The 25402-nt window shown below is 38.2% G+C and overlaps 1 protein-coding gene across 2 annotated transcripts; it reads left to right on the forward strand.

Moving 5' to 3' along the window:
• The first annotated feature begins 1920 nt into the window (after nucleotides 1–1920).
• Nucleotides 1921–24962, forward strand: G2E3 (G2/M-phase specific E3 ubiquitin protein ligase). 2 transcript variants are annotated; one of them, XM_055716026.1, is made up of 16 exons: nucleotides 1921–2091; nucleotides 4782–4833; nucleotides 5867–5964; nucleotides 7806–7907; nucleotides 8518–8642; nucleotides 10308–10473; nucleotides 11142–11248; nucleotides 12263–12379; nucleotides 13730–13854; nucleotides 13957–14086; nucleotides 14769–14894; nucleotides 16036–16343; nucleotides 16993–17174; nucleotides 17349–17521; nucleotides 19626–19825; nucleotides 20466–24962. In XM_055716026.1, exons 2-16 carry the CDS (start codon nucleotides 4797–4799, stop codon nucleotides 20696–20698), a joined length of 2229 nt encoding a protein of 742 aa, XP_055572001.1. In that variant the 5' UTR covers nucleotides 1921–2091; nucleotides 4782–4796; the 3' UTR covers nucleotides 20699–24962. The 2 variants fall into 2 exon arrangements, with proteins under 2 accessions (XP_055572001.1, XP_055572000.1); XM_055716025.1 differs by having other exon boundaries at nucleotides 1921–2079; nucleotides 4778–4833.
• Nucleotides 24963–25402: the final 440 nt, after the last annotated feature.

Raw genomic sequence — 25402 nt, forward strand, 5'->3', positions numbered from 1 at the left:
CCAGAAATCTCAGGCCAGCGATGGGCCATTAAAGGAACCACTCAAAGCCTTGAGGAGATTCAACTAGAATTTTCTAACTGATTAGGGGGATGGTTATCACAAGTCACTCAGGGAAAAACAAACTTATGGGATATTTCAGGGCATTTGTATGATTGTGCAAAATACATCATGGGATTTTTAGGGGAAAGGCCAAAGATGGGGAAAAGGTGGGATGAAGGTACATTGAGGACAAACAAGGGCAGGAAAACAGAGGGGCAGTGGGGCAGCGGTGGGCAGCTGTGCGAAAACAAGCTTATGGGCAACACATCTGCCAATCCAAGTCCTATCTTGTTCCCCGGTAAGCTGTCTGTTCTGTCTGTGTGTGCTGCTAGCAAACTTTAAGCCAGGGTAGCTAGCGAACAGGATAAGTGGTCTGTGACTTACCTACTGGAGAGAGCTGGGGTCTGGCCTCAGGTACTGCAGAGACTCCAGATTTGCCAGGCAAGTTCTGGGAGTGGGGGGAACACAGGTCTGGACCAGGTACTGGAGAGACCTGCCAGGTTATGACAAACAGCCGAAGGAGCAATGTGAAATAATCCAAGGAACTGATAAGGCCAACAGAACACAGACATAACTGACCCTGAAGAGTCTAAGAGAACACAGACACAGTGACCCTGAAGAGTCAATGCTGTGGAACTAGGGTAAGAACAACATTTGCAGAGGCACCAAGTGCTGAGACTACTTGAAAGTAGTCTATCCTCATTATATTATAATAGGAAAAGTAACTCCCCTAGAAGCAGAAACTTTGAACAGGTAGCCCCCCCACCACCACCACCTCTGGAGTGTGCATATCATATATAGTATCACGTAAAGAGTTATCGCCAATCATGTTGTATGACGACTAACATCTCTGTTTGTTAGACTATATAAACCTCCTAAAGCCAGGAAACGGTGTGCTAGCTGTGTGGGCTTCCCACCCAGCACCCACCTCTGCGCAGACATGAAACTAACCAGCATCTCACCTCTGTGTCCATCGGCTTTCGCACACCAGGGGAAGAACCCTGGTTTGGGGACAACGGTTACGGGGTGGTGAGGTGGGATATCTGCTGCTGACACTGCCTGGCAGGTGGGTGTTGTACGGACACCGGCCCGGCGTTCCCACCAGGCCGAGGGACTGCAGCCCAGCCAGAGCAGACGGGGAAGGTGCTCGCCCATGTCCCAGGCCCACCGCAATAAGCGTCCCCTTGACACAGCCCACCATTACAGCGGCCTTCAGATAGCATGAACGTCGCATATAGAGCGGTAGCTGGGGAACGCTGTGTCACTGTAGCAAATGTCCCTGTGGCCCAGTGGGTTTCCCATCAGCTATGGGAAAAACCCGGCAGCACCGCAGCCTCACGGGGGGCAGCTTGGGACCCTCGAGAACAAGCTGCAAAGGATAGTCATTTAAAACAAAACAAAATGGATTCCTCAGAAAAAAACTTTATTGTTTCCTTAGGCAAGTACTATCTGGAAAAGACTGCCTGGTCTTAGGGGTCTGCAGGAGGGAACAGTTTGCAGAGGCCCTGCACCTCGTCGGGACAAGATGATGGGGTCAGGCCAAGCTCCCACACGTTACCCTGTTTGCAGGGCTCTGCTTCTGGGCGGCGGCGCCCGTCCCCCCGGCGTTCCCAAAAGCCAGGCAGCCCCGTAAAACACCGGCACCGGGGCCCCTCCCGCGGTCCCCCGGGCCCTGCCGGTCCCGCCCGCCGGTCCCGCCGGCACAGCGCCGCCCTCGGAGCTGCCACCCCAACCGCCGCCGGGCCCTCCAGTCGAGCACCGATCTCCGGGATCGCACGTCTCCCCCCAGCGAGCCGGCGCGCCCGGCGAGAGTAGCCGAGCGCCGATGGCGCGGATGGAGCACGCGGCGGGGGGCGGGGCGAGGGCTGGCTTCCCGCTTCCGGGAGGACGGCGGATGTTGGTGTTTGAATTTTCTGTCAGTTAGCGTGGGCGGCTCGGCGTGGGGCGGCCGTCAGAGCGCGGTGTTGACGGGGCCGCTTACGGGGTGATTAACGCCTTCAGCAAGGCTGCCTCTCGCTCCGGGGTTGGCTGAGGCCGGGGGTAAGGAGGCGAGTGCCGCCTTTCGGAGGACGAGGCGCGGCGGGTGGGGCGCTGAGCCGTCGCCTGGGCAGCGTGAGGCGCCGCGGCAGGGGAGCGGGAGCCCGGCTGCTCCGTGAGGGGGCCGAGCAACGCGCAGCGGCTTCCCAGTCGATGTCTGCGGAGCAAGCCTGGCTCCCGCCGCCTGTCTTGGGGCAGGGAGTAACTGATCTGAGAGCTCTCTTCACCTTGCTTCTGGGAGGAAAGCTGGCGAGGGGCGAGCGGCGTCCCGCTGCAGCCGCGGGAGCGAAGCCGGCTGGGGGCCGCTTTCTCCTCAGGAGCTGCCGTGGCCTGTTGCGTCGTTTAAAAAGGCGCCGATCAAGTTTCGTGGTTGGAACCCCTGTGAGACTCGGAACAGTAAGGGGACGCCGGCACCTTGGCTCGGGGCGGGCTCCCGGGCAGCGGCGGGGGTCCCGCTGCTCCCGCCCCGCGGACGGGGACGGGGGCGTCGCGTTATGGGCGGCGAGAGGCACTGCCGGCACAGCGCGGATGGATGGGTCTGGGAGGGCTGCTTCGCCTGCGTGCTGGAGAACACGTGTGCCCGAAACCTTCCCTCCTGGGGTGGTGTTTTGTTTTTTCTTTTCCCATTCTCGGGTTAAAAATAACAGTTAAAACTACCTTTTGTTCTGGAGTAGTAAAGAGCTGTAGAACTTAGCAAAACCCAAGTATTCACTCTGAGGATTTTCTTAGCCTATTTAAGCAAAGTAGGTAAATTCCGGTTTATGTTTCGTTTTTTGTAAACGCTGGGTGATCATGTGCGCCTGTTTTGCCTGTAGACTGATTAGGAATTGCTTTGTTCCTGTTGAGAGCCCTGTAGGAGTCATGTATAGAGCTCCAGTGGCTGTTCTCACTTATCTTTTGACATGCAAGTTTAAACTCTGGGCTCACCTTCCTGAAAGAGTTTAAAGGAAAAGTAGAAGAAATTGGGCGGGGTGGGGGCGGAGCGATCTGGCGATCTGTTTTGTTTTGTTTGGGCCAGGGAAAAGAAGGAAGGTGCTTTTCTTGTTTCTAGGCGCATGCATGCTTTCCCCTACCTGGTAGGGCTTTTTAGAACACACCAAAGTGAAAATCTGGTCTTGTGTGGTTATATATGGATTGGGTTTTTTTTGTTGTATTACCGTCGTACATTCAGGACTCTGGAACTGGCAGTGACCATTCTTGGGGAAATCTCGAAGAGAAGGGAATGTTTGTGAGCTGGGTGCTTCTCTTTTGCTCCCCCTGTACCTGATTATGTTTATTTTTTGTAGTTTAGGAAGAGGCAAGTGTGTTTCTGGGAAAACTGGAACCAGTTATGTAATCTGTGTGTCGGTGCTGCATGGTTCTTCACAGCCTCTTGACCTAATTTGGTTGCAGTGCCGTGTGTTTTCTGTTCGTTTTCCTTTGAGACCATTTTCTGGCAACGGTCTTTTGTGCACAAACTTCCTCGGCTGTCTAAAAAAGTGCAGCGGCGCAGAGCTGTTGCTTTATGCCTGGGACTGCTGCCTCCATTCAACTCCTTTCTTAAAGCTCCAGTAAAATGGCTGCAGTACTTTATTTGCAATAGGTTGGATTAGCCTGAGGTTTGCTTGAAGCCTGTACCTGGCAGTCACCTAAACTGCAAGTAGCAAAACTCCCATAGCTCTGAGTCTGTCAGGCTGCTGCGTAGGGGCTGGGTTTCTTGCCGGCTGCCTGCTCGCTCAACCGTATGTGGGAAATTGTCCACCTGCCTGTGAGATCAAGCGTGGACCTGCAGGCAATCGCCCGGGATTCTTGTTTTGCAAAACTTTAACGCAATGCTTTCTTCAGCTTCCTAAGTGAAAGCAAGGCAAAGATCTACAGGTGTGTTCCTAAAGGCGCTCTCCTTTGCGCTAGAGGAAGAATAATCACCTTAGTGCTGGGGTGAAAAAACGTATCTTCTTTTTTCCAAGGTGGGCAAGGTTGCATGGTGTAACCCACGGTAAAAGGCCAGCTCCTGGTATATCGCTGTTGGGGATATAATTTTTAGGAGTATGTGATATTCGAAAGAAATGCGGGTTTGGTCAATGTCTCTAAATTACTCTCTGCTTCAGAATGTAAAATACTTAGTTCTAAATAGTGTAAGTACCACTGGATGCATGGCCCAGTTTTGGATTCCTCACTTTTTTTTTTGTTTGTCTTGGATCAGGATTTCTTTGACTAGGCCTGCTTTTTCTCCAAACAGTGGAGATTGTCTTCATAGTTATGTCACTATCCTACCTAGTGAACTTTTTATTTCGGTGTTAATACAACTTTTATTTGAAAAGGTGTCGCTGACACTTCTTTAGTCATCCTTGGATCGATGTTTTTGATGTTTAAAAGACACACAAATTCTTCTGTACGCTTAAATCTATACATAACTAGCTGTTGCACTGGACTTTATTTTCTCTTTTGAAAATAAAGTATCATGGTAGTTTGGGGGAATAGTTAAGAGTTTCTACTTGTTGCATTGGTCTGGGAATATTTTTTCTGAATATTTGCATCCTGCTTTCCAAACCCCTGTGTCTCACAGTGACAGCGGAATTATGATATTCTTTTCTTCTTGATCCCATTTTTTTTTTACTGTGTTGGGTTTTTTTTCAGTTTAGAATTAAATGTTAAACTAGTAGGTAATAGTGGTTGTTAATGTACTAGATATATTTAACACCTCATGTTTTTTTCATGACAGCCAGCCAGAAGAACTCAGGATGAGTAAAACCAAACTTTTTGACGTTCAAAGTCCATGTAAGTAAGGTTTTTATTAAATAGTTACAGAAATCTTTAATCTGCATATATACCACCAAATATAACTTGCTTTATTTGGGTTCAAAGGGCAGGTGGATTTTCAGTAATGAAATTGTGTTGGAACCACTTGTCTTGGGGAATGAAAAAGAAATTACTTGTAAACTTCCTTGGATTTGTCTGCTGTAATTGGAATATTTAAAAATAGTCCCTTCCACAGATGTTTTAAGAGCGTAACCTTGGGAATTCAGCTGCCAAATCACACACAACTGTGTTTGCAGTGTATGATTCCAGACTTTCGTAGGCTGAAGCAGTACTTCTATTCTCATCACTACTATGGTTGTTCTTGATGTTAGAATATTGAAATGTATCTTTTGAGAACTGAAGGGAAGAAATGGCTGTGGAAGTATGTTAGTGGGCTAGGAACTACAGAAATGGGGAAATCCTCCAAGGTTTTAGTTGACTCCAATGTTGTCTCAAATCCTTGAATTTTGAAACTAGCATATTTTTTAAAAGCACTGGTGGTATACATATGGCTTGATGTAGTCAGGATACCATTCATACACCTTGTACAAAGGTTATCACACATAGTTACACAAAGAAACGGTTCAGTTTCTTCATGGATTCTGCTGTAGTGATGCCTTTATGTACAATACTGAAAAAAATTAGATGACCTATTTAACATGCATCTGGACATTGTTGGCCATTCGATAATTATCTTTGGGTGTTTTGAGAAGAATGTTTCAGTTAGCTCAGTCGGCTTGTGAATTTAGCTTGGGTGATGGCTCTCTCCTGAATCAGCAGACGGGTGGAACTGATGAAGTATTTTCTTTTTAGTAACTAGAGAAGGAACAAATACTACCATTTTCTGTATTTACTATGGAATTCTATTCTGAGAGGGGTATCTACTGTCCCATAGCCAATAGTTCACTACAAGATGCATATGATTAAAAGAGATGAAAGTTACTGCTCTACAGTTGATCCTTAATAATTCCAGTACATTCACTGTGATTGTAAATATGGTCCTATATTTTAGTCTGTGTGCTCTGTGGACGACCAGATGACTGCCCTAAAAAGTATGGAGAAAAAAAGACCTATGCGGAATATAATCTCACTGTTCATAATTACTGTTTGGTAAGTATGTGGTATTGATCTTGGAGCTAGTCTGTTTTAACTGAAAAGAAAATAAAAATAAAGGCAGCAAACATTAAATAGTAATTACTTGTCCAAATAAATAAATTCCAACAAGCCTTTATTGAAAGCTAAATTCTGTTCGTGATCCATTTATGAATTACTTTGTTAGTTCTCACAACCTATCATAGCAACGAAGGTACATGTTAAGAGAAAGGGAACAGATTGCACCTACATATTCGCTTCTGTAAGAGAAGCGTAGTTTCAAAATTCGGAATGTGAAAATTCCACCCATTTGTGGAAAAAGTAGAGAAAAGTCGTCTTTTCCTTGTTTCTCATTAGTTCTTGTTTGGGTCCGAGTTACTCTTACACTACCTAGGACATTGTAACATTTAAGAAATAGTCTTACTTTTCAGTTCAGTAATATGCAACTTACTGATCTTACACAGCTACAGTATCACTTTTTAGTAGAAGCTTTTAATTTTAGCAGAGCTATGGATGTAGATGACAGCTGAGTATCTTTTGTTATCACACTTGGCACTTTCCAAGATTCATATTCTTAAAGGTATACTTAAACTGCCTTTCGAACTCCAATTTTTTGCAAGTCTTTAAAATAATATGACTACTTAAAAAAAAAAGTCAGTTTTTTTTGTTTAATTAATACAGTTTGAATTTTCCCCCCAAGTTTATAAAAACAGTCTTGAAAATATCAGGAACAATTTGGGGTTTTTTCTCAACCAGTTCTTTAAATATTTTGTTGATTGCAGATGGCTTAATAGATTGAATATTGAATCCTTTAAAGTGTAGGCCGAGCAATGGTTTTCTGAAGTTACTTTTTTTTATTCTTAAATAAATTTTAAGCATCTGGAAGGAGGTGTAGGTCTGTTCATCATAGTTTTGTCGCATACATAAGGCTGGATGAAGTGATAGGAAAATGTCCTTTCCTGATGGAGCTAGGAAAGGGCATGCTTGCAACACTGAGCCTTATGATTTCTAAGATACTTTACTGTAAGTCCTCTTGTAGATTTTGGTCCCTGCTTCTTTCTTAAAAAACAACCAAAATCCCATGATTTCACTTAAATATGGTAAGTATTATATAAGAAAGGGGTTCTTCTAGAAGGAAGCCAGTTACTGGTGCAGTTTTGTTTTTTCTTCCAAATGTCTCATGCATGGAAAAAATATATTTTTAATTGGGTTTGGTATGAAATTTTACATTTAGTTGACTAAAATACTGATAAAGCTCTAGTTAGAAAATGGTGCTCGTTGAAATTAAAAGGAGAATAGTAAAACGGTATTGTAAAGAATATATGAGGCATCAAGTTTTAAAACTAGTTATTTGAAGTTTGTGATGTAACTGCCTTGCTTAGTAACTTAATCAAAGTTATCATCAGGCTCTTCTGACTTGCCGAGTTACTTGATTCTGGTTTTTATTTTAATCCTCTTTGAAAGTGAATTACTTCTCCTCTTAGGTTGCACTTCAGTACAGATACTTCCTACTGTGCCTCACTATCTCTGCAGCACAATTGTCATTCGCATTAACTAAACTAACTTAATTTTATTTTCTCTGAAGCTCTGTATGCTTATGCTGTAAATAATTGATAATTATCTGAATATACTTCAAAAAGGAAGGTAAAATACACCACCTTTGGCTCTACAGCATTACATAAGACTTTGTTATGAAATACTTATTTTTCATGTTACTGTGTCATATCAGACAAAAATATAGAAATGCTTTGGATCAGTTTTTTAAAATGTTTGCACACAAGCTTTGTTAGACTGATGCAGTGTAGGTAATCAAATCTTTAGGCAGGTGAATGTTTTAAAATACTTAACTGTTTTCATAGCTGATGTCAAGTGGCATTTGGCAGAGAGGGGAAGAAGATGAAGGTGTAGATGGATTCTTAATTGCAGATATTAGAAAAGAAGTGACTAGAGCTGCAAAACTGGTAAGAATGAAGTCTGGTATTTACAAGGGGGAAAAAAGTAAGTGCACTTAGTATTGTCTTTGGGGGTTGTTTTGGTTTTTTTTCTGTAATGGGAAGTGTGCAGAGCCCATTCAAGAATGTGAATTTTACATTTAAGTAACAAGTATATTGGATTATTGGAAGCCACAAGGGACAATAAAACCTGCTGAAGTTTCCTAATATTTTTATTTCCTGGGTATGTTGCAGATAAATGAATAAGGGGAAAATACATATGCATAGTACCTCATGATGTTATGCTGAGCCTCAAGCTGACCCTGTATCATTTCACAGATGCAACTAAACTATGGGTGCTGGTAAAATAGCTTGTAGTTTGGCTTACATATCACAAGTCACATGCATGTAAAACAATGCATAATCAAGTCTGTGAAATAACTATATTTGAAATATATATATATTTCATATCGGGTCTTTGAAATAGAGCTAAAACACAGTAGTCTTGTCACAGTTACAATCTATTGGCTGATATTTTTTTACACACTATGTAATTTTTTCTCTTGGCTTAATTCCTGTAATTTTATTTGGACTTTATAGATATTAATGTTCTGTTATTTCTAAAACAAATTATTTCTAGAAATGTAATATCTGTAGGAAAAAGGGTGCTTCAATTGGATGTGTAGCTCCCAAATGCAAACGAAGTTACCATTTTCCTTGTGGGTTAGAAAAGGAATGTATTTTCCAGTTCATGGAAAACTTCAGGTGAGTTCTGGGATTTTGTTACTTTCTTACTTTCAATTCATTATATATATATACAGGAATTAATTTGTTTTTTCATGGGTTGTCATTATATAGGCTATTAATTATAAGTGATGTCATGAGAAAAAATACCTGATTTGTGGAAAACATGAAGGCCAAGCAGTTATATTGCATACTTAGGACCTATAAACTAAAATCTCAACACTTCTAAAGATATAATTTAATGCTTCTAGAAGTAGTCAAACATTAAATTCTAAACTCTAAACTGCAAAATGGTTGGCTTTGGTTTTTTTATTTACCTACCTCCTGTGCTGCTGTTGAAAGGGCAGTGGTTTGACTGCTGTTCTCTCTCAGCTTTCAGAACAGACTGTGCCATTCTGTTGTGTTTCAAAGCACAAGACTTCTAGATCTGCTTATTAGCGATGGACTTAAGGAGACGTGGGTTTAATATCAAATGTCTCAAATGTTTTATTTTCTTTCATATCATCTGTCCAGCATCTTGGCTGTAGTCAAAATACTTCCAAGTGCGTTTGATCATAGCTTTATTCTGCCTATTGTAAGCTGAGTTTGTAAGGTGGGTGGGTTGGAGTCTGACAGGCACTTAAACTTCTTAAATAAACTAACTGTATTAAGTCAAGCACATGTAAAACCAATACATTTTCAGGAAGGCTTTTTAGACCTGCGTTTCTTGGCTGTCTTAGGTCTTTGAAAGTGTGCTAAAAATTTATCAAGCTACCTATACTCTGCAGAATCAATATGCAAACTCAAAATTGCTCCTTTAATGACATGATAACATTAAAAATATAGGAAGAACTTGAGGTTCTGAGGACAGGGAACATGTTAATAGGACTAAAAGAAGTTTTGAGCAAAAAGGGGGTATATGAGCTCTGTAATTTACAGAGTATCAGTTGGTAATATGCTTCTTCCTTACTATTCTGTTGATTTGCTCTGTTAGATACATAATTTGTTTACATGTGTATTGTGGTTTAATCCTGGTAGGCAGCAGGGTACCCCACAGCCACTTGCTCACTACCCACAGCTGGATGGGGAGTGAGTTGGAAGGGTAAAAGTGAGAAAACACATGGGTTGAGATAAAGACAGTTTAATAGGTAAAGCAACAGCTGCATGTGCAAGTAAAGCAAGGAATGAATTTACTTCCCATGAGCAGGCAGATGTTTAGCTGTTTCCAGGCAGGGCTTCGTCATGTTTAAGTTACTTGGGAAGGCACATGCCCTAATGCTGACTGTGTCACCCTGCCTCCTTTTTCCCCTAGTTCTATTGCTGAGCTTCATGTCATATATTCTTTTGATCATTTGGAGTCTGCTCTCTGGGCTGTGTTCCCTCCCAGCTTCCTGTGCACTCCCAGTCTGGTTGCTGGCGGGGCAGTGGGAGAAACAGAAAAGGCCTTGATGTTGTCTAAGCACTGCCCAGCAATAACTAAAACACCCTTGTGTTACCAACACTGTTTTCATCACAGATCCAAAACACAGCACCATACAAGCTCCTATGAAGAAAATTAATTCTGTCCCAGCCAAAACCAGTGCATGTCTGCCTTTTTAGCTTGTTGCCAAGCATTTATTAATGGGAAATTAATTTTACTATTCTCAAACTTTATTACGAAGGTTCTTAAAATGTTTTGATAAGGGAACCTTCAATTATTATTTTTAGATCCTACTGTTGGGAACATAAACCAGTCCAAAAGCTTCTGAATAAAGAATCTGGAGGAACTTCACAGTGTACAATATGCCTGGATTTAGTTGAACAGCTTCCAGCGTACACTGTACTGAAAAGCCCTTGCTGTAAAAATGCTTGGTTTCATCGAGAATGCTTGCAGGTAACACAGATTCACCTTTTTTCTTTGCACCCACAGAGATAACTCTTCTGTTTTGTTTAAAAGCAATGGAATGGTTGCTTAAAATTGGGTAAAATTGCTTAGTGTTAATATAGGCAGTAGGTATGGAAATACGCTAGGTTTGAAGGGCAATGCTATAATTGTGTTTTGGAGACTAGTGTCCTAAGAAAAGGATTTTTTTATGCTATTAATTTTCTGCCGCCCACCCCGTTTCTACATTTGTGATACACTTCATACTTTTAGCTATTTTTAGAAACTGAAGCCTAACCTAGGTAGTTGCCTTCTTGCAAGTCATTATTAAATGCTAAAAATGTAATTTATCAATTGTCACTTCTCTTTGCCTAAGTCCAGAGCTTGAAACAGTTATAAGGTTCTCTTTGTAAACTCATTCTAGATCTGAAGAGGTTGACTGAAAAGGATTGTGCTTTTGTTTATGAACCTAATGGTAGCATGTGAGCTCTCCTTTAAAAGAAGAGAACATGCTCACCATTTGCTTCAATGTCAAGTGACATCCATATCAGCTTAACATCCACGCCAGGACAGTATCCATGAATATTATAGATATTACGGTATTATTTATTGGTATCTGAAGGATGGTTGTAATTCAATAACTGGTTTGGTGTGTTCTTGTGTTTTTTTCTTGACCACAGTATCAAGCTTTGAGTGCTGGGATATTTTTCTTTAGGTGCACAGTATGTAACAACAAGGACAAATTTCAGAAAGAAATGTTGAGAATGGGCATACACATTCCAGAAAAGTAAGTGATTTACTAAATGATCACTTCTCTATAAAAACTCTGACGGGGTGTAAAAAAACACTTTTAACATATTCTCTAGAACTGTATCTGTTAATATGTGAAACCTTAATTCTACCTTCAGTAGTAGGGTATTTTGGTTTGATAAGGAGTAACGTGTTTCCTTTTAGTTATGCATCAGAATTTCAAAGGCCAAATAAGTAATCTCAAACATAAAGCAGGAAGCTCTGAAAAGACATTTTTAATGCCATTTAAAAGATCAAAACACTTCTTAAATACAGTTTCAAATTAACTTGAAGGTTGCTGGTAAGTGTGTTTTCTGTTCCCAGGTTCTTAAATAATGTGAATTTCTGTCCAGGCAGTATTATAGTTGACTGATTTGCTCAGCCATACAGCTTCCGTCTTCTCCCAAAGGATTGTTAAAGATATGTTTAGCATGAAAAACAGCTCAGAATTTTAGAAGCAGTTAAAGTTTGCACCATTTTTGGTGGGGCTCAAAATAGGATGAAGTGATCAGAATGATGTTTCTTTGTTATAAGTATTATTCTTTAATAACTATTAGTCTTTTCAGAGACTACCATTAATTCTCTCTGGAGACAGAAGCTCAGGATTTTGGAGAGGAAGAAGAGTCAGAATACTTGATGAACTTTGCCATATTAGTCTGGAAAAATCTGAGTTACTTTTCATGAGACCATTTTCAGTGGTAACCTGAGTAGACTCCCAAAACAAACATCCATGTTTGCTGTGAGAGAGAAAAGCGGAATGATGTTAAATGGAGCAAACATGCACTGAGATCATCTGAAAAATAATAAATAATCACAAGAAAAAGCCGTGAGTTTTATAGAATTAGTCTTGTTCCTAGACTTTTTTTTCTTACCCCTAGCTGTTGCCTAGAACATTAAATGATTGAAATATCTTCATCTGGTTATTATATACGTCTATTCCAAAGATGGAGTAACCCATTTAAACAATTGGAAATACAGTTGTAATAACGGAATTTTTTTGCCTTGTTTATAGGGATGCATCTTGGGAACTTGAAGAGAATGCATATCAGGATCTACTGCAGTGTTATCAACACTGTGACAGTAGAAGATGTCTCTGCAAGAAAGGCAGAGACTATAATCAACCTGATAGGTATGCCACTTTTGCAGGAACATATAACCTAGGATGGATTAATTCTTTGGTGTTTTTTTATTTTGTAAACTTTATTTTATTTAAATGCTTTAAAACTTTTCAGCATCAGGTTTTAATGTCAAGCCAAGACGCAGTGTCTAAAGTTTGTTCTACTCCCCATAATCTTATTTCAATACTAATTTTCTCAAATCAGGTTATAAAAGTCAAGAAAACCAAACCAATTGATTATCAGTTACCTTGTCCTTGTTCTCATTTGATACAGAGCTTAAGCAGAATTTGTATATCCACATAACATGTGGAATAGCATGTCTAAACTAATATTGCGTATCTCTCATTTAAAGCTTAATTCAACAATGTAATAATTAGAATACTTACTACCTGTACAAGAAATTCACGGAAGTACTAGACTTAGCTGAAAATTAACTAGTTGTGTAAAAATCAATCTAGCTGTGAGCTATCCATTTCCATGCAAATGGCAGAATATTGCTGATAGCTTAATGAGAGGTTTAAGGAAAAATTAAGCAAGTAGTAGAGCAGAATAAAGCCTTTTACATGATCACTTAACTTGTTAATTTTCTGCGTTCTTTCTTTTTTTGTGTGCTTCTGAAATGTGTCTCTTGGCATGAGTGTGCTCAAAGCTGCAGAGCGTAGTCTTTGGAGACTTGTTTCTGTAGTACTGTTGTGATAGGTTACTCCCTGCGGGCGTCAGCTTTGCTTTGTGCAGATTTGACCAGACATTCCTTGGTTCATTCATGGTATGTGTGTACCTCAGGATTTACTTTGCCTTTAGGAGTTGTACCTTAGGCTTCCAGTATTTGAACTAATATCAGTCACATTGTTCCATTGTATGTTTAAGCAAAGAAATAAAAAAATTTATACAAGAACCTAACATATTTAAATGCTGTCGCTACTTAAGAGTCTTATTCAGAATGTGTGTTTAAAAAAAAAAAAGGCAAACAAAAAAAAAGATATGCTCTTTTCAAAAATTTACTGTTTGGCAAAGCTGAATGGTGGATACCATGAAATACTAAGGACATTGCTAGCTAGCAACATGAAGGGAAAACAGGGTCTGCAAAGCTGTTGGCTTAGAAGCAGGGAAGCAACTAACTTCAGCCTGTTTAAATACAAGGTGCTGGAGCACAGGTAGCTCTTTTTCCTCTTATTGCAGCCAGGAATTGTGAGTACATCTTGTCTGAAGAAAGTTTGCCTTGATGATGTACAGTCCTACCAGACTGATAAAATTGTGCTTTATTCATTTAGTGTCTAGACTACGTTTACTGTTGAATGTACTTCGTTTTAACCAGCCTTGTTCTTCCATCTAATTCTAAATACATATGTTTTTAATTTTAGTAAATGGGAAATAAAGCGCTGTCAGTATTGTGGCTCTCGTGGAACTCATTTGGCCTGTTCAGCTGTGAAGTCATGGGAGCTAAACTGGGAATGCATGGAATGCAGAAGTATCATTTCAAAATCAGGTAAGTTACGGATGTGACAGTGGCTTCTTAAAACGATAAGATTTAATACTATGTATTTTACAGATAGAAGATTAATTAAATTAATGTAATTTAATCATACAGGGAACTATAGGAAACGGAAGAAGCATCCTTTGGCGACCTCTGAAAAGACAGATGGGACAAGTTGTTTGCTGGAAGAACCATCTCCAAAGTGCCCTCGGCAGTCAGCTGGGTCGCGACGCAGTTTTCTTCAGTGTGTAATTTTCTGTTTTCAAGCAGAAACTGATTATACCATAAAATACTATTTTAACATGAGTTGATGGCTTATTCCATAGGAGAAACTTCTTACACTAAATAGCAAATTGGTTAAAATTGGAGTAAAGTTTAGTGATCGAACTTCTGAATAAGCTGTGAATTCCATATTTTTTGCTATAGTTATTTGCATTTGATGGCATGTAATTCAGTTTTTACTTTGATGAAATTGGATCTGTGTAAAAGGACTCAACAATTTAGAGGTAACTTTGAATGTACAAATGGCAAAACTTGCTGATAAGCAACCTTAGCTTTATTTTTTTCCATGTTAATAGTGTACTAGAAATCTAGCTTACAGAGATTTTTATATAAATAACATTTTCCTTTGCTGTAATAACTTTTCAAGTCTGTAGAAATTAATACATTTAGGTTTTACTCATTGTATCAGTCAGGACTTGAATCTCATATATGGGATGCAACAAAAACAGGATCCTAAACCACAACATAATAAAATACTGAATTATTTTTACAATTCCAGCTCGAGCACTGGGCTTCATGTAAATGAACGTATAAGTGAGATTCAGTACTGAAATAGGAGGAAACTATATTGCTACCTTTAAATTAGAGATGTTTATGCATTCTTTCAATTGTATCTCCTCTTAAAATACTGTTTTGGTTTATAGATCACCAAAGATAACGTGCCGGAACAATTTGTCACCCTGCTCACACCTACAGCTTCCAGCATCCAACAGAGTGACGATGCCCTTATCTCCACTGATGTCAAACAGGAACTGGTCCCTGAGGAAAAAGTATTTTCTTCTATTTTTCTTAAACTGAAGAGTAATCTAGCACATGGCTTTATACCATATTTCCTACAGAACATGGGGGTGGGTGTACACATATACATACATATGTGTGTTTATATATATAGTGGCTATTTATATGTTTGTATGTGTATGTACATAGTCACTGGAGAAATCGAGTGAGTATACTGAAGAGCTGAAGTAATAAAGGTTTCTGCTGTTTATAAATGCTAGAGAGAGGTGAGGAGAAAAGAATGATACCTATTGAGAATTTTTAGGTTAGGTAGTGAGGGGATCAAATCCCAGGAACAAATTTGTCCTTACCAAAACATGGCTAGCTGTTCTTTAGAAAAGGGAGAATAAAAAGAATCCTAATTATTCTCTTCAAATTAGACATGTCCTGAATTTTCAATGTTTTTGCGTTTGTACCATAGGAATAGTTTGTGATTATGCTAAAATCAGTGGTAAAATAACATGTTTTAATACAGAAAGTTCAGTTTAAAGATGCAAATTTTTTTTGTCTTGTTGTGTATACTTAATTTATGAATTCTACCTGTAATGTCTGCTATAAATTCTGTTAAGGGAATTGGTTACTTCTAGTAGGTAGGGTATTTGAAATAGTTTTGATTGCACATTAGGAAACAAATAAGGGGTTTCCTTAGATGTCTTTTAAATGAGAGCTGCAACATATCTCCCTATTCAAATATATTTTTTATTATAGTGACAAAGAGTAAATATTAGTGAATAGTTGACAGTGTATTCTAATTCAGTTGCAAAACATCTCTAACATAACCATGGTAAACTCTTCAATTTCTTGCTTGTTTCACATTGTTCAAATGTAGAATGATGGTGTGAGTTGTTTGGTACTACATTGGTGTAACTGAATTAAGGAAATAACTGTTCATTTTACACCAAGGTAATTATTTCTACCTCTTGATTTTCCTAGTTCTTAGGGGTACTTTAAAATTTTAAAAAGTGCCAGTACAGAATTCAAACTTGAAGAATCTACACTAAATATGTCACTGATATAATTTAGGCAATATCTAAATGTACTGAAGTGTTTAAAGAGGTTTTTCCTAGTAGATTTTAACTGTTGCTAATTATGAGCAATAGACTTCATCTGAAAATAGATGCAATTTTCTTTTAGGCAATTAGGAAAGCAAAGAAGGCAAGTTTCTAGTATACTGAAGGAGTTAAAGCTACAAGTTAATACAAAAACTACAAGGCTTAACATCAATCCAGGAAATATCTGGAATAGTGCTTTAAAGGGATTTAGACAGCGCAACTTCAATCCTACAGAAACCATTGAAATAAAGTTCACAAACTGGAAAAACAGATTGAAGACAGATATTTCTGCATCAAAGCACCGTTTCTTCCAATTATTAATGCTTCACCTTGAGAATTCATCATTGTTTGAGGGCTCCTCTGCAAAGAACTTGTCCCTTGATTTTCAAGGTAATTAAGTGCTCTGTTCAAAAATACATTAGGAACTATGTAACTTGACAACCATGCTGCCTGAAGATTTAAAAACCTTTCAGTTCACAATTACAGCTCTGGTGAATAGAAATTTTTTTCAAATTTTTTTTGCTTTTCAATTCTACAGGGGGTGGGGTGCAGATCTGTCATAAAAACAACAAAAAATTGTTTAGTTGCAAAAGTTGATGACAACCAAGGGAAAAAATACGGGATGTAATTAGAACTTTTTCATTAAGGTATTTGTTCTCTACAAGTTAATTTCTTTGACCCACTTTCTCTGTCATTCATTTTTCTTTCCTCAAATTTTTAGAAGATTATCTCTGATAACATGCTCCCTAAAGACCCAAAGTTAGCTTCTTTGAGTTCTTATGTTTCAGCATTAAGTGTAACTTCTTCCACAGAGTTGAGTAGAAGAAAACTCTGCTCCTGTGTGTAAAAAAAAAAAAAAAAAAAAAAAAAAGAGAGAGAGAGATAAATACTGATATTATTGTTTCAACAGGCAGGAGATGACAAACCTCATTTGTTGCATCTCCTAAAGTAAGAAGGAATCGCATTATTTATCAGATTTTCTATGAAAAATAGAGGATTATTTTTATGCGTATATAATATTTTTATTTTTCATTTGCAGCTGTAAAAGAGAATCTTTATTTTGAAGCTGGTAAAATGATTGCAGTTTCTCTGGTTCATGGTGGCCCATCTCCTGGTTTCTTTTCCGAAACACTGTTCAATTGTCTGGTATATGGTCCAGAGAATGTGAAGCCAGCTTTGGAAGATGTTGCTGATGTTGATGTAGCAGAAACAATAAAAATGGTAAAGAAAACTAAACTACTTGGCAAATTCTTGTTCCAGACTATATTTGGAGATAAAGGGCTTACTGAATGTAACTTCAGTTCAAATGAAAAAGCTTTTTGTATCTATACATATATATATTTATACATGCATGCATGTAGTAAACAAATGCCTACCTTTTATCTTCTGATACAGATAAAACACGCAAACAGTCTGTCCAGCCTACAGTCTACAGTTCAAGACTGTTACAAATTCCTTGCTGCTGCTGGATGTTTAAGACCTGTAACAGCTTTGTGTGATAAGAATAAGCTGGTGGATGACCTGTTGATCCATCATGTAATCAAGAGAATTATTTCACCCCTAGAAAGGTTTGTTTTGTTTAAGTTTTTAGACTTCTTGGGGTTTTTTTCCTCATTGAAATACCAGATATGTTGCTAAAACTAACTTTCACGTGTTCTTACCTATTCTCTATTTAAACCAATGAAATGTACTGCAGTTTTCAGTGGATTAAGTAACACCTGTTAACTAGATAATTTCAGTCTTTCAGTTTAACTATTTCTCTACCTACCTGCTCTGTTCCATTTCTTGGTCATGTTCCTTTTTCAACCTTATGAAGAAAGCAGATACACAGCTGTAAACTGTAGCATGACAAAGACCTTTGTGCTGCATAATTTCTCTAGTTTGTTTGTTTTTAATTCAGAATTCCTCAAACTTATAAGTTTTAGGAGTGCTTAACATACATTTAGAGTTCAAATGAGTTTTCCAGAGTTCTAATCAGGGAGTTCGCATGTGCTGTTAGGAGGGTGATAATGGCCACAAGTGTAAGTTGGCCTACTTAGAATATAAGGAATGCATTGGTGTTTTTATTTGAGGTAGTGATGCCTTCAAATTGCTGGGAAAATTGCAGCTGTTGACTACTTCTTGATGGGTTTCTGACCTTACTTCCAATGTGCATTCTTCATCTGCTCACTAAAAAGTCATTGAACGTGAATTCTTCCAACAAGTATAGTTGGATTTGTACTTAACACATTTATGGTGTTCTTTGACAAGTCTGAATCAAGTGAATCTGCAAGAGCTATGAAAGCTAATTTTGAATGTGATGATTTTTAAACAAAGCTGTAAGTTTTCTTTCAGTCAGGGCCCTCTCTGGCATATTTGACCAATCCATGACATATTTTAAAACTAGTCAAAGTGAAAGGTAGTAAGTAGCCTGCTTGTTTGTGGGAAAATGTAGTTTTGTGCAATTTTGGAAATGAGTTTAAAATGTGCAAAATTGAGCGAAGCAAGAATTTGCTTGTTAATATCAAGAACTGAGTAAGTAGAGTTAGTCACTTCAGCTATTAATGTTCTACACCAGTGACTACACTTTCAATATCTGTTCTGAATTTTACTGATTCAGCCTATCAATATATAAGAAAATATGAGTTAACAGCTTAAGTAAAATTTTAATTATGATTTAATGTGGTGGTTAAATTGTAAAGCCAGTTGCTTGAAATGTTCTTATCCAGTACACAGTAACTAGTGAATTTTTTTCAACCCATAGCGCTGTTTAGAAAAAATAAAAATAGTTAAATCACAGAATCAGATTAGTGTAAATAAATAAATAAGTAAATGCTTCCTGATATTCAGACATAACCTGCTGTGTTTCAGCTTGTGCCCATTGCCTCTGGTCCTGTCACTGCTGAAAGGAGCCTGGCTCTGACTTCTTTACATGCTCCCTTCAGCTTTGCACACACCCTTCAGCTACTTCTATATGTTGATAATTCCACCTGTGCTTTTTCTTTCTCTAGGCTAACCAATTGCAGCTATCTCAGCCTTTCCTCACAGGGCTATGCTTCAGTCCTTGAATCACCCTGGTGACCACCCTACGTATCTCTTGAACTGGGGAGCCCAGCACCTAACACAGCATTCAAAGTGTGACTTTACCAGTGCTGAGGAGAGGGAGAGGATCATCTCCCTTAACCTGTTGGCACCATGATTCCTAATGCAGCCCTGGACACTGTTATCCACATTTGCCATAGGGAGAAATAATAGCATTTAAACACATGCAGAAGCCAAATGAAGGCTGTCTTTTAAGATGCCTCATTATGCCTAAGGACAAGGAATTTAAGCTGTTTTCTAAAGGGATATTTGTAAGAAAGAAATTCAGTATGTTCTTACGTAAAAATTAAACCATGCTCGTATAGATAACTACCAGAAAATACAGTTAATTTCTGCATATCACTGGTATTCCTTTCATCTGCCTGAAAAGCTTCACAGAAACACTTAGATTGTTAAAATGGGATTTAACACATTTTTCCAAGATGGAAATAAAATGGGACAACTATGTACACCTTATTGCAAGGCTTGGGAGACTGCAGATGTGAAAAATTATTATGTCCAGCCTTAGACCTTTACAAAATGCAGAATACAATTAGTTACCTACTGGCTTTCTGATGCATGCTTGGTGGTTCTTTTTTTCCTTCCCCCCAGTTTTAGGCAAGGTTTGGAAACCCTGGGTGTACTAGAGAAATTTCAAATGCATCCGGATGTGTTCTCTAGTATATTGTGCCACAAACCTGAAAGACTTTCAGCAGAAGTTCTTTGTGATCTCTTTACAATCCATTCCTCATCAGATGTAAATGAAGTTGAAGGTGTCGATTTTTGGATACATTATTTGCAAGATGTGGAAAGTAAGTCATTTTTTGTTCTTCTCCCCCTTGTTCAGGGTATTTAGCTGCTGGTATACATGCAGGGCTTGGTTTTTAAGAGTTCAGTGGGGTAAATAAATGAAGGTTTTAGAGGTTGCTGTCAGCTCCTAATTGTTCATTCTTCCCCTTCTTCCTTACTAATTATAATTTCTGAAACTGCCCAGTTGTAATGCAACTTGAGGGGGTAAATGTCTGAAAGCTTGGTACCACAACTCCTATGAGTTTTTTTGGTTTTGTTTAAAAACAAACAAAACCTGTCAACAACCTGAATGGTACAGAAAAATCCTTTAAATCCCCTCTCTTCAGCTTTGCTGTGAACTTACTCTTACTAGATAGCGTGTGTCTCAAAGATAGAGAACAGTGGTCTCTTCTTGTAGAAGAGGGTTTTTCCTATTAACTTAAGATTTTTCAGAGCTAATCTAAGTGGGTTTTTCTTGTTAACATTTTTCTTCTTTGGCCATATAACTGCATATCCATTCAGCATACTAATCTGGGGGTTCCTGATTTCAGGGTCGTATCTCTCCCCCCCCCCCCCCCCCCCCGACATAACATGCAGGATAATGGCTTCTGGGTAATAGGCAATAAATGACTTAATCTAATCCTATTTTTATTTTTTTTTTAGGTCGTGAGTCTGTAGTGACATTGGAGGATGTTTTGTTCTTTGCAACAGGCTCTTTTTCTGTACCACCTGTTGGTTTTGATCCTGAACCTGCTATTAAATTTTTGCATAGAAGGTATCCTGTTGGAAACAGACTCCTTAATTGCCTAGAGCTCCCTATAACACAGACGTATGAACAGTTTAAAAAGATAATGGAGCTCACAATCAGAAAAACACTAAGAGGTGGAAGTGAATAAATATTTTTTGCTCCTCAACTGGATGTTGGAAGCTTCAGTTTTCTACAGGAACATCTGCTTGCAAATGGCTACCGTATTTTTGGACAGTATGCTTAGTTTTTTCCCACTTTCCCCCCCAGAGATATGCTAGAAGTAGCAATCTTGTATTTCAATTTGAAAATTGTTTTCAATCATACTTTTATGTGGTGAATCATCTTCCTATTTGAAGGTGACATTGAGTCAGCAATTACTTGCAGAAGTTCTTCAAAATGTCTGCGTGTCTTTACTTTTGCTGTGGACACATTAAATGTTACCAAACTCTGTAACATTCTAGCTATTTCCCACAGGTAAGTATGTTGATTGTATTATATACTTCAGAAACTTAGTTATCAAAGTAAAATCGGGTACATTTTGAAGATAACTGCTGTAGAGCTTCCTCTCAAGTAAAACTGTGATGGAGTTCAGTTTTTCCATGTATAATTTTTCAGTAATTATTTTTATATTGATGATTCAGTTACATGTTGATAATTCATACAAACCTGTGAAAATTAAGAAACTTAAGTGTTTTACAGTCATTGTGATTAGTGTAGTAAAATATAATTAAGCTTTGGAGAAAAGCTAGGCAAAATAAGAAGGCACAAGAACAAAATCTGGTTGAACTTGAGTTTCTATTAAACAAAATCTTGGACATTTGCACACATTTCTGCATTCTACTGCTATACGTGATTTTTAAATTATCCATATAGCAAAAAATACTAAAAATTAGAAGTAAGTCTTGACAACAATAAGTGGTCTTTCAAAATGTAATAGAAGAGTTAATATTGTTGAGTATGAAAGTATAAGAATTTGTTGTTCATTAGAACACATTACTTTATGGAAGACAAAAGTTACTATTTTCCTAGGAATATGCACCAAAACTGTTTGGTGAACTAAAGGCAATCTACCATCGAGCTTGTCAATGCTTCACCCTTCTCTAGCTTTTAGCCTAAACATTTCCTGTTCAATTGTAGGTGCATTCTGAGGAATGCCAACTGTATAAAATACATTTCAGTTGTGCAGTATTTGTATAAATACCATTAAGACATAAAAAGAGGAGTGAAATTCCTACACAGTAACTTACCAATATTAGTAATACTAAAACTATGAAACTAAAAGGACATTTAAGTACACTTTTTTAATGTATACAAGTCTCTTTTTTGAAATTACTACCCCCCCTGTCAGTTTGGCCACCTATGCTATGTCCCAAACATGGGATGTGCTATAGATGTATATAGATAGGTATCTATATGTATATACCCACATTCTTCAAAATACTGCAAAGTAATCATATATTTTTTGTTGTTAATATAGCTTGGATTTAATTGAAAACACAAGCAGGATTGCTTGACTTTTGAATGCCATGGCAAGAAAGTACATCCACAGTAAACTATAAACGGACAGGTGCTTCTAAAAAAAGCAAACTGATCTGGTTTCAGGTTCTCGTTTATGGTTCATTGCAAGTATTCCTCTAACAAATTGTATTATGAAATGCTAACTATATAGCAGCATGCTGCAACTCACCTTTAGTAGCAGTCAAGACTCAGAAATTTGAGACCATGCTATAAATGGTTATATACAGAGGGAGATGTGTATTTAAATTACACAGTTAATTTAACAATAGGTAGGTATTTTGAATTCTTTCTTAAACTGCTACACTTTCTCTTTCTTTCTTGCTCTTGGGAAAGGTGCTAATCTTTTTTTTTATACAGACCTATTTCCATCTCTGGGTAACAAAAAATGCATGGCATTTTAATTTTTTTTATTATTATTATTTCAAAGTCTCTAAATTATTTTAAGGCTTGGATGAGATTGGACTTAGCAGATTTGAAAATAATGAAAAATGCCTGATCTAAGTCCTGTCACTAGAAACTTAAGAATATTTGGAATTAAGGCACAGCTAGTAGTGTTTTTCTGGTTCTGAGCCAAAGGCATATTAAAGTCTCCTTTAAAATAAATGTATGAGCTCTTGGTGAATGTAACTTGACTTGTTTAGATACTAAGCATTTTCTCATTCTCTTCTGACATTTTTTCCTCCAATAATATTCCATGTTTGTAATCTGCATAATCTTTGAATGTCACGCTGCCAATGACTTCTTTATATTGGTACCCTTCAGAATGGTCTATTATCATTGCAAGGAAGGTGGTTTGTTACAAATTTATTTGCATTATAAGGATTTGTGTTGTATGTTCATATTTTTAAAATATAGCAATAAGTCTCCTACAGATAGAGTTACTATACTCTAGAAACGAATGGTGTACCCAGTACAGTATTCCTTTTTCTTGCCTGGTTAGAGGTAAATGTCTTCTATAATATTATTTTCTTTTTCCGCATAGGAAGTACAGAACTTACAGAGGTAGCAAGCAGAGTGTTGATAATTTTAAGGGATAATTCTTGGACTTCTGGTACCTGCAGTGGCAAGGGAAATTTGTTTAGAATAGAACTTGGAACTAAATAAACAGCATTTTAAAACGTTTAGCGGAGAAAGAAGTAATGAATTAATGTGAATATAGGGCTTCAAGAACTGAGATAAAAATAAGCTTCACACCTTCTATTGCTTATTAGTTTTGAAATCAGCAGTTCATGGGCTTTAAAGAAAGGTAGAACTAACCTATCCATCAGCTCTAAGAACTGTTTTAAAACTATCTGCTATGCAGTGCTATATCGAACTTTGGACTTTGTACAACTTTGTAAAATCCTCTACTCTCTAACATTGAAAAGATTTTTCTTACACAGAACTTGTTCCCATTTTTTAATACTTATCTGTACACATTCAGGACAAGTTGTCTTTCTTGTCCGTTTGATCAGCTTTATCTAGACATCGTAATCTTTTGTTCAAGCTGTACTCATAAATGCTACTATGGAGAGGAACTTCCTCTATTCTGCTTAGTTTCAATGTTTATTTATATAGACCAATCCTAAATTTACTTGTAACTATTCATTAAATTTCCATTGAATAAGTGGATTTCCAATCCATCAAAACAGAAAGGTGCCTCTTGTCCGGAAACCATAAGAGCAATTTCTGTAGCTATAATGACAGTCAGCTTTTTAATTGCTGTAGGCAGGTCACTGAAGTGCAGTATTATTGGGTAGTTTTCATTTTACAGAAACTTAAACCTGAGGCACACCTGGAAATTAAGAAAGTTGCTTACTTTCAGTATTTCTGTAACAAAGGAAAATAACTGCATATACATTAGCTGTATTAAATATATTTTATAAAATTTGTCAGGGCCACAAGAGAACTATGGCAGACTGGTCTGTATCTGGCCAGAGAACTTCACCCCACAGTTACCAGATCAAACCCTAAGGTTCCATCTGGAATTAGCATGTCAAATAAGCTATTTATTTTCTAGAGCGATCGCTTTCTATAAACAATAGATGACTGTTAGTGGTTTTAGTATGGTCTCCCTAATAAATACTTTTTTAACAATTGTATTTTCTATCTGTTTGGGAAAAAAAAAAAGAAATTTTTTACTCGCTTTCACACATGCAAAGGATGTTTATTAGAAAAAGCTGTTAACATTTTTAACTGCTTTATGAGTGAAATGTACATAGTCAAGAGGAGAAGAAATTAATACCAGTTTATACTTAAGGTCTAAATCATCATGTGCTGCACCTTTGACTTTTTTCATTAAGATGTTCAGTCTTGGGATTGAAAGATGAGGATTTTGAGAGAGGTACGTTTAAAATGTAAAGCAGAGCTTTAGTCATTAATTCACACATTCTGTCTGCCTTTTGAAAATGGTATCAAAAATTTCTCATTGAAATACAAGGAAATGCAACTCCGGAGACTACAAAATATGCTTTTAAAGTTTATCTTGATTCTGTATTCTATAGTAAAGCATTTTAAAGCTCACGCTTTACTGTTAAGGAAGTGAATTGCTAGTTGGATAAAAGAAATCAAAATGCAAACATTTCTGAAATGTCGAACTACACGTATACAGAAAAGAATTGTCAAAATATTGTTTGAAGAAAACCAAACCTTCTGATTTTTTGTACTGCAAGCCAATGTTTTTTAAAGTTATGGTGATTAGAACATTTTGCAAGAAAGTATAATTCTGTAAATACTTCTAGCTCTAACTTGAACTGCAGGATCAGTGCATGAAAGGTTGCATCTTTGAGCAACGTTATACTTGACAGATGTAGCATCAGTGTTGAAATAAGTAATTGTGGGAAATCATTGCACTTTGAACATATCCATGACAGTAAAGTGTTAAATGTCTGCTTCAGTAAATATGTAACTTTGGAGTTTTCTTTCTGGTGATTTAATGGGTTTTAGCTCTAGGAGTGGTTCTGTAGCTCTATTTGGGTACTGTATATACTTGTATGTGTATATAGACGTATGTACATCTATAGCATGTATCCACACCTGAGGTGGGGTAAGTGGGGCAATTTCCCCGCCCCCCCCCCCCCCCCCTTCCCCGAGGGGCACGGCTGGGAGGACCAGGGGGAGCTGCACCTCGGGCTACCCGAGGCCGAGACAGCAGGCTCCGAACTGTCGGCTTTGTCAGTAGCTCTTGGAAGCTGCTGACGGCAGCGGCGGCCAGCTGCCTGCTTCTGAAGTGTCGGTCCTTCTTCCCGTAGTTCAACCGAGCCCCTCAGCGCTGCTCCGTGCCTGCCTTTCCGCTGTTGCCCTAAGGCGCGTTGCGGTTACCTCTGCTTGAAAATTCAGCCTGAGAGCAGAGCAA

This window comes from Falco cherrug, chromosome 7 (genome assembly GCF_023634085.1).
Source record: "Falco cherrug isolate bFalChe1 chromosome 7, bFalChe1.pri, whole genome shotgun sequence".
NCBI classification, from domain to species: domain Eukaryota; kingdom Metazoa; phylum Chordata; class Aves; order Falconiformes; family Falconidae; genus Falco; species Falco cherrug.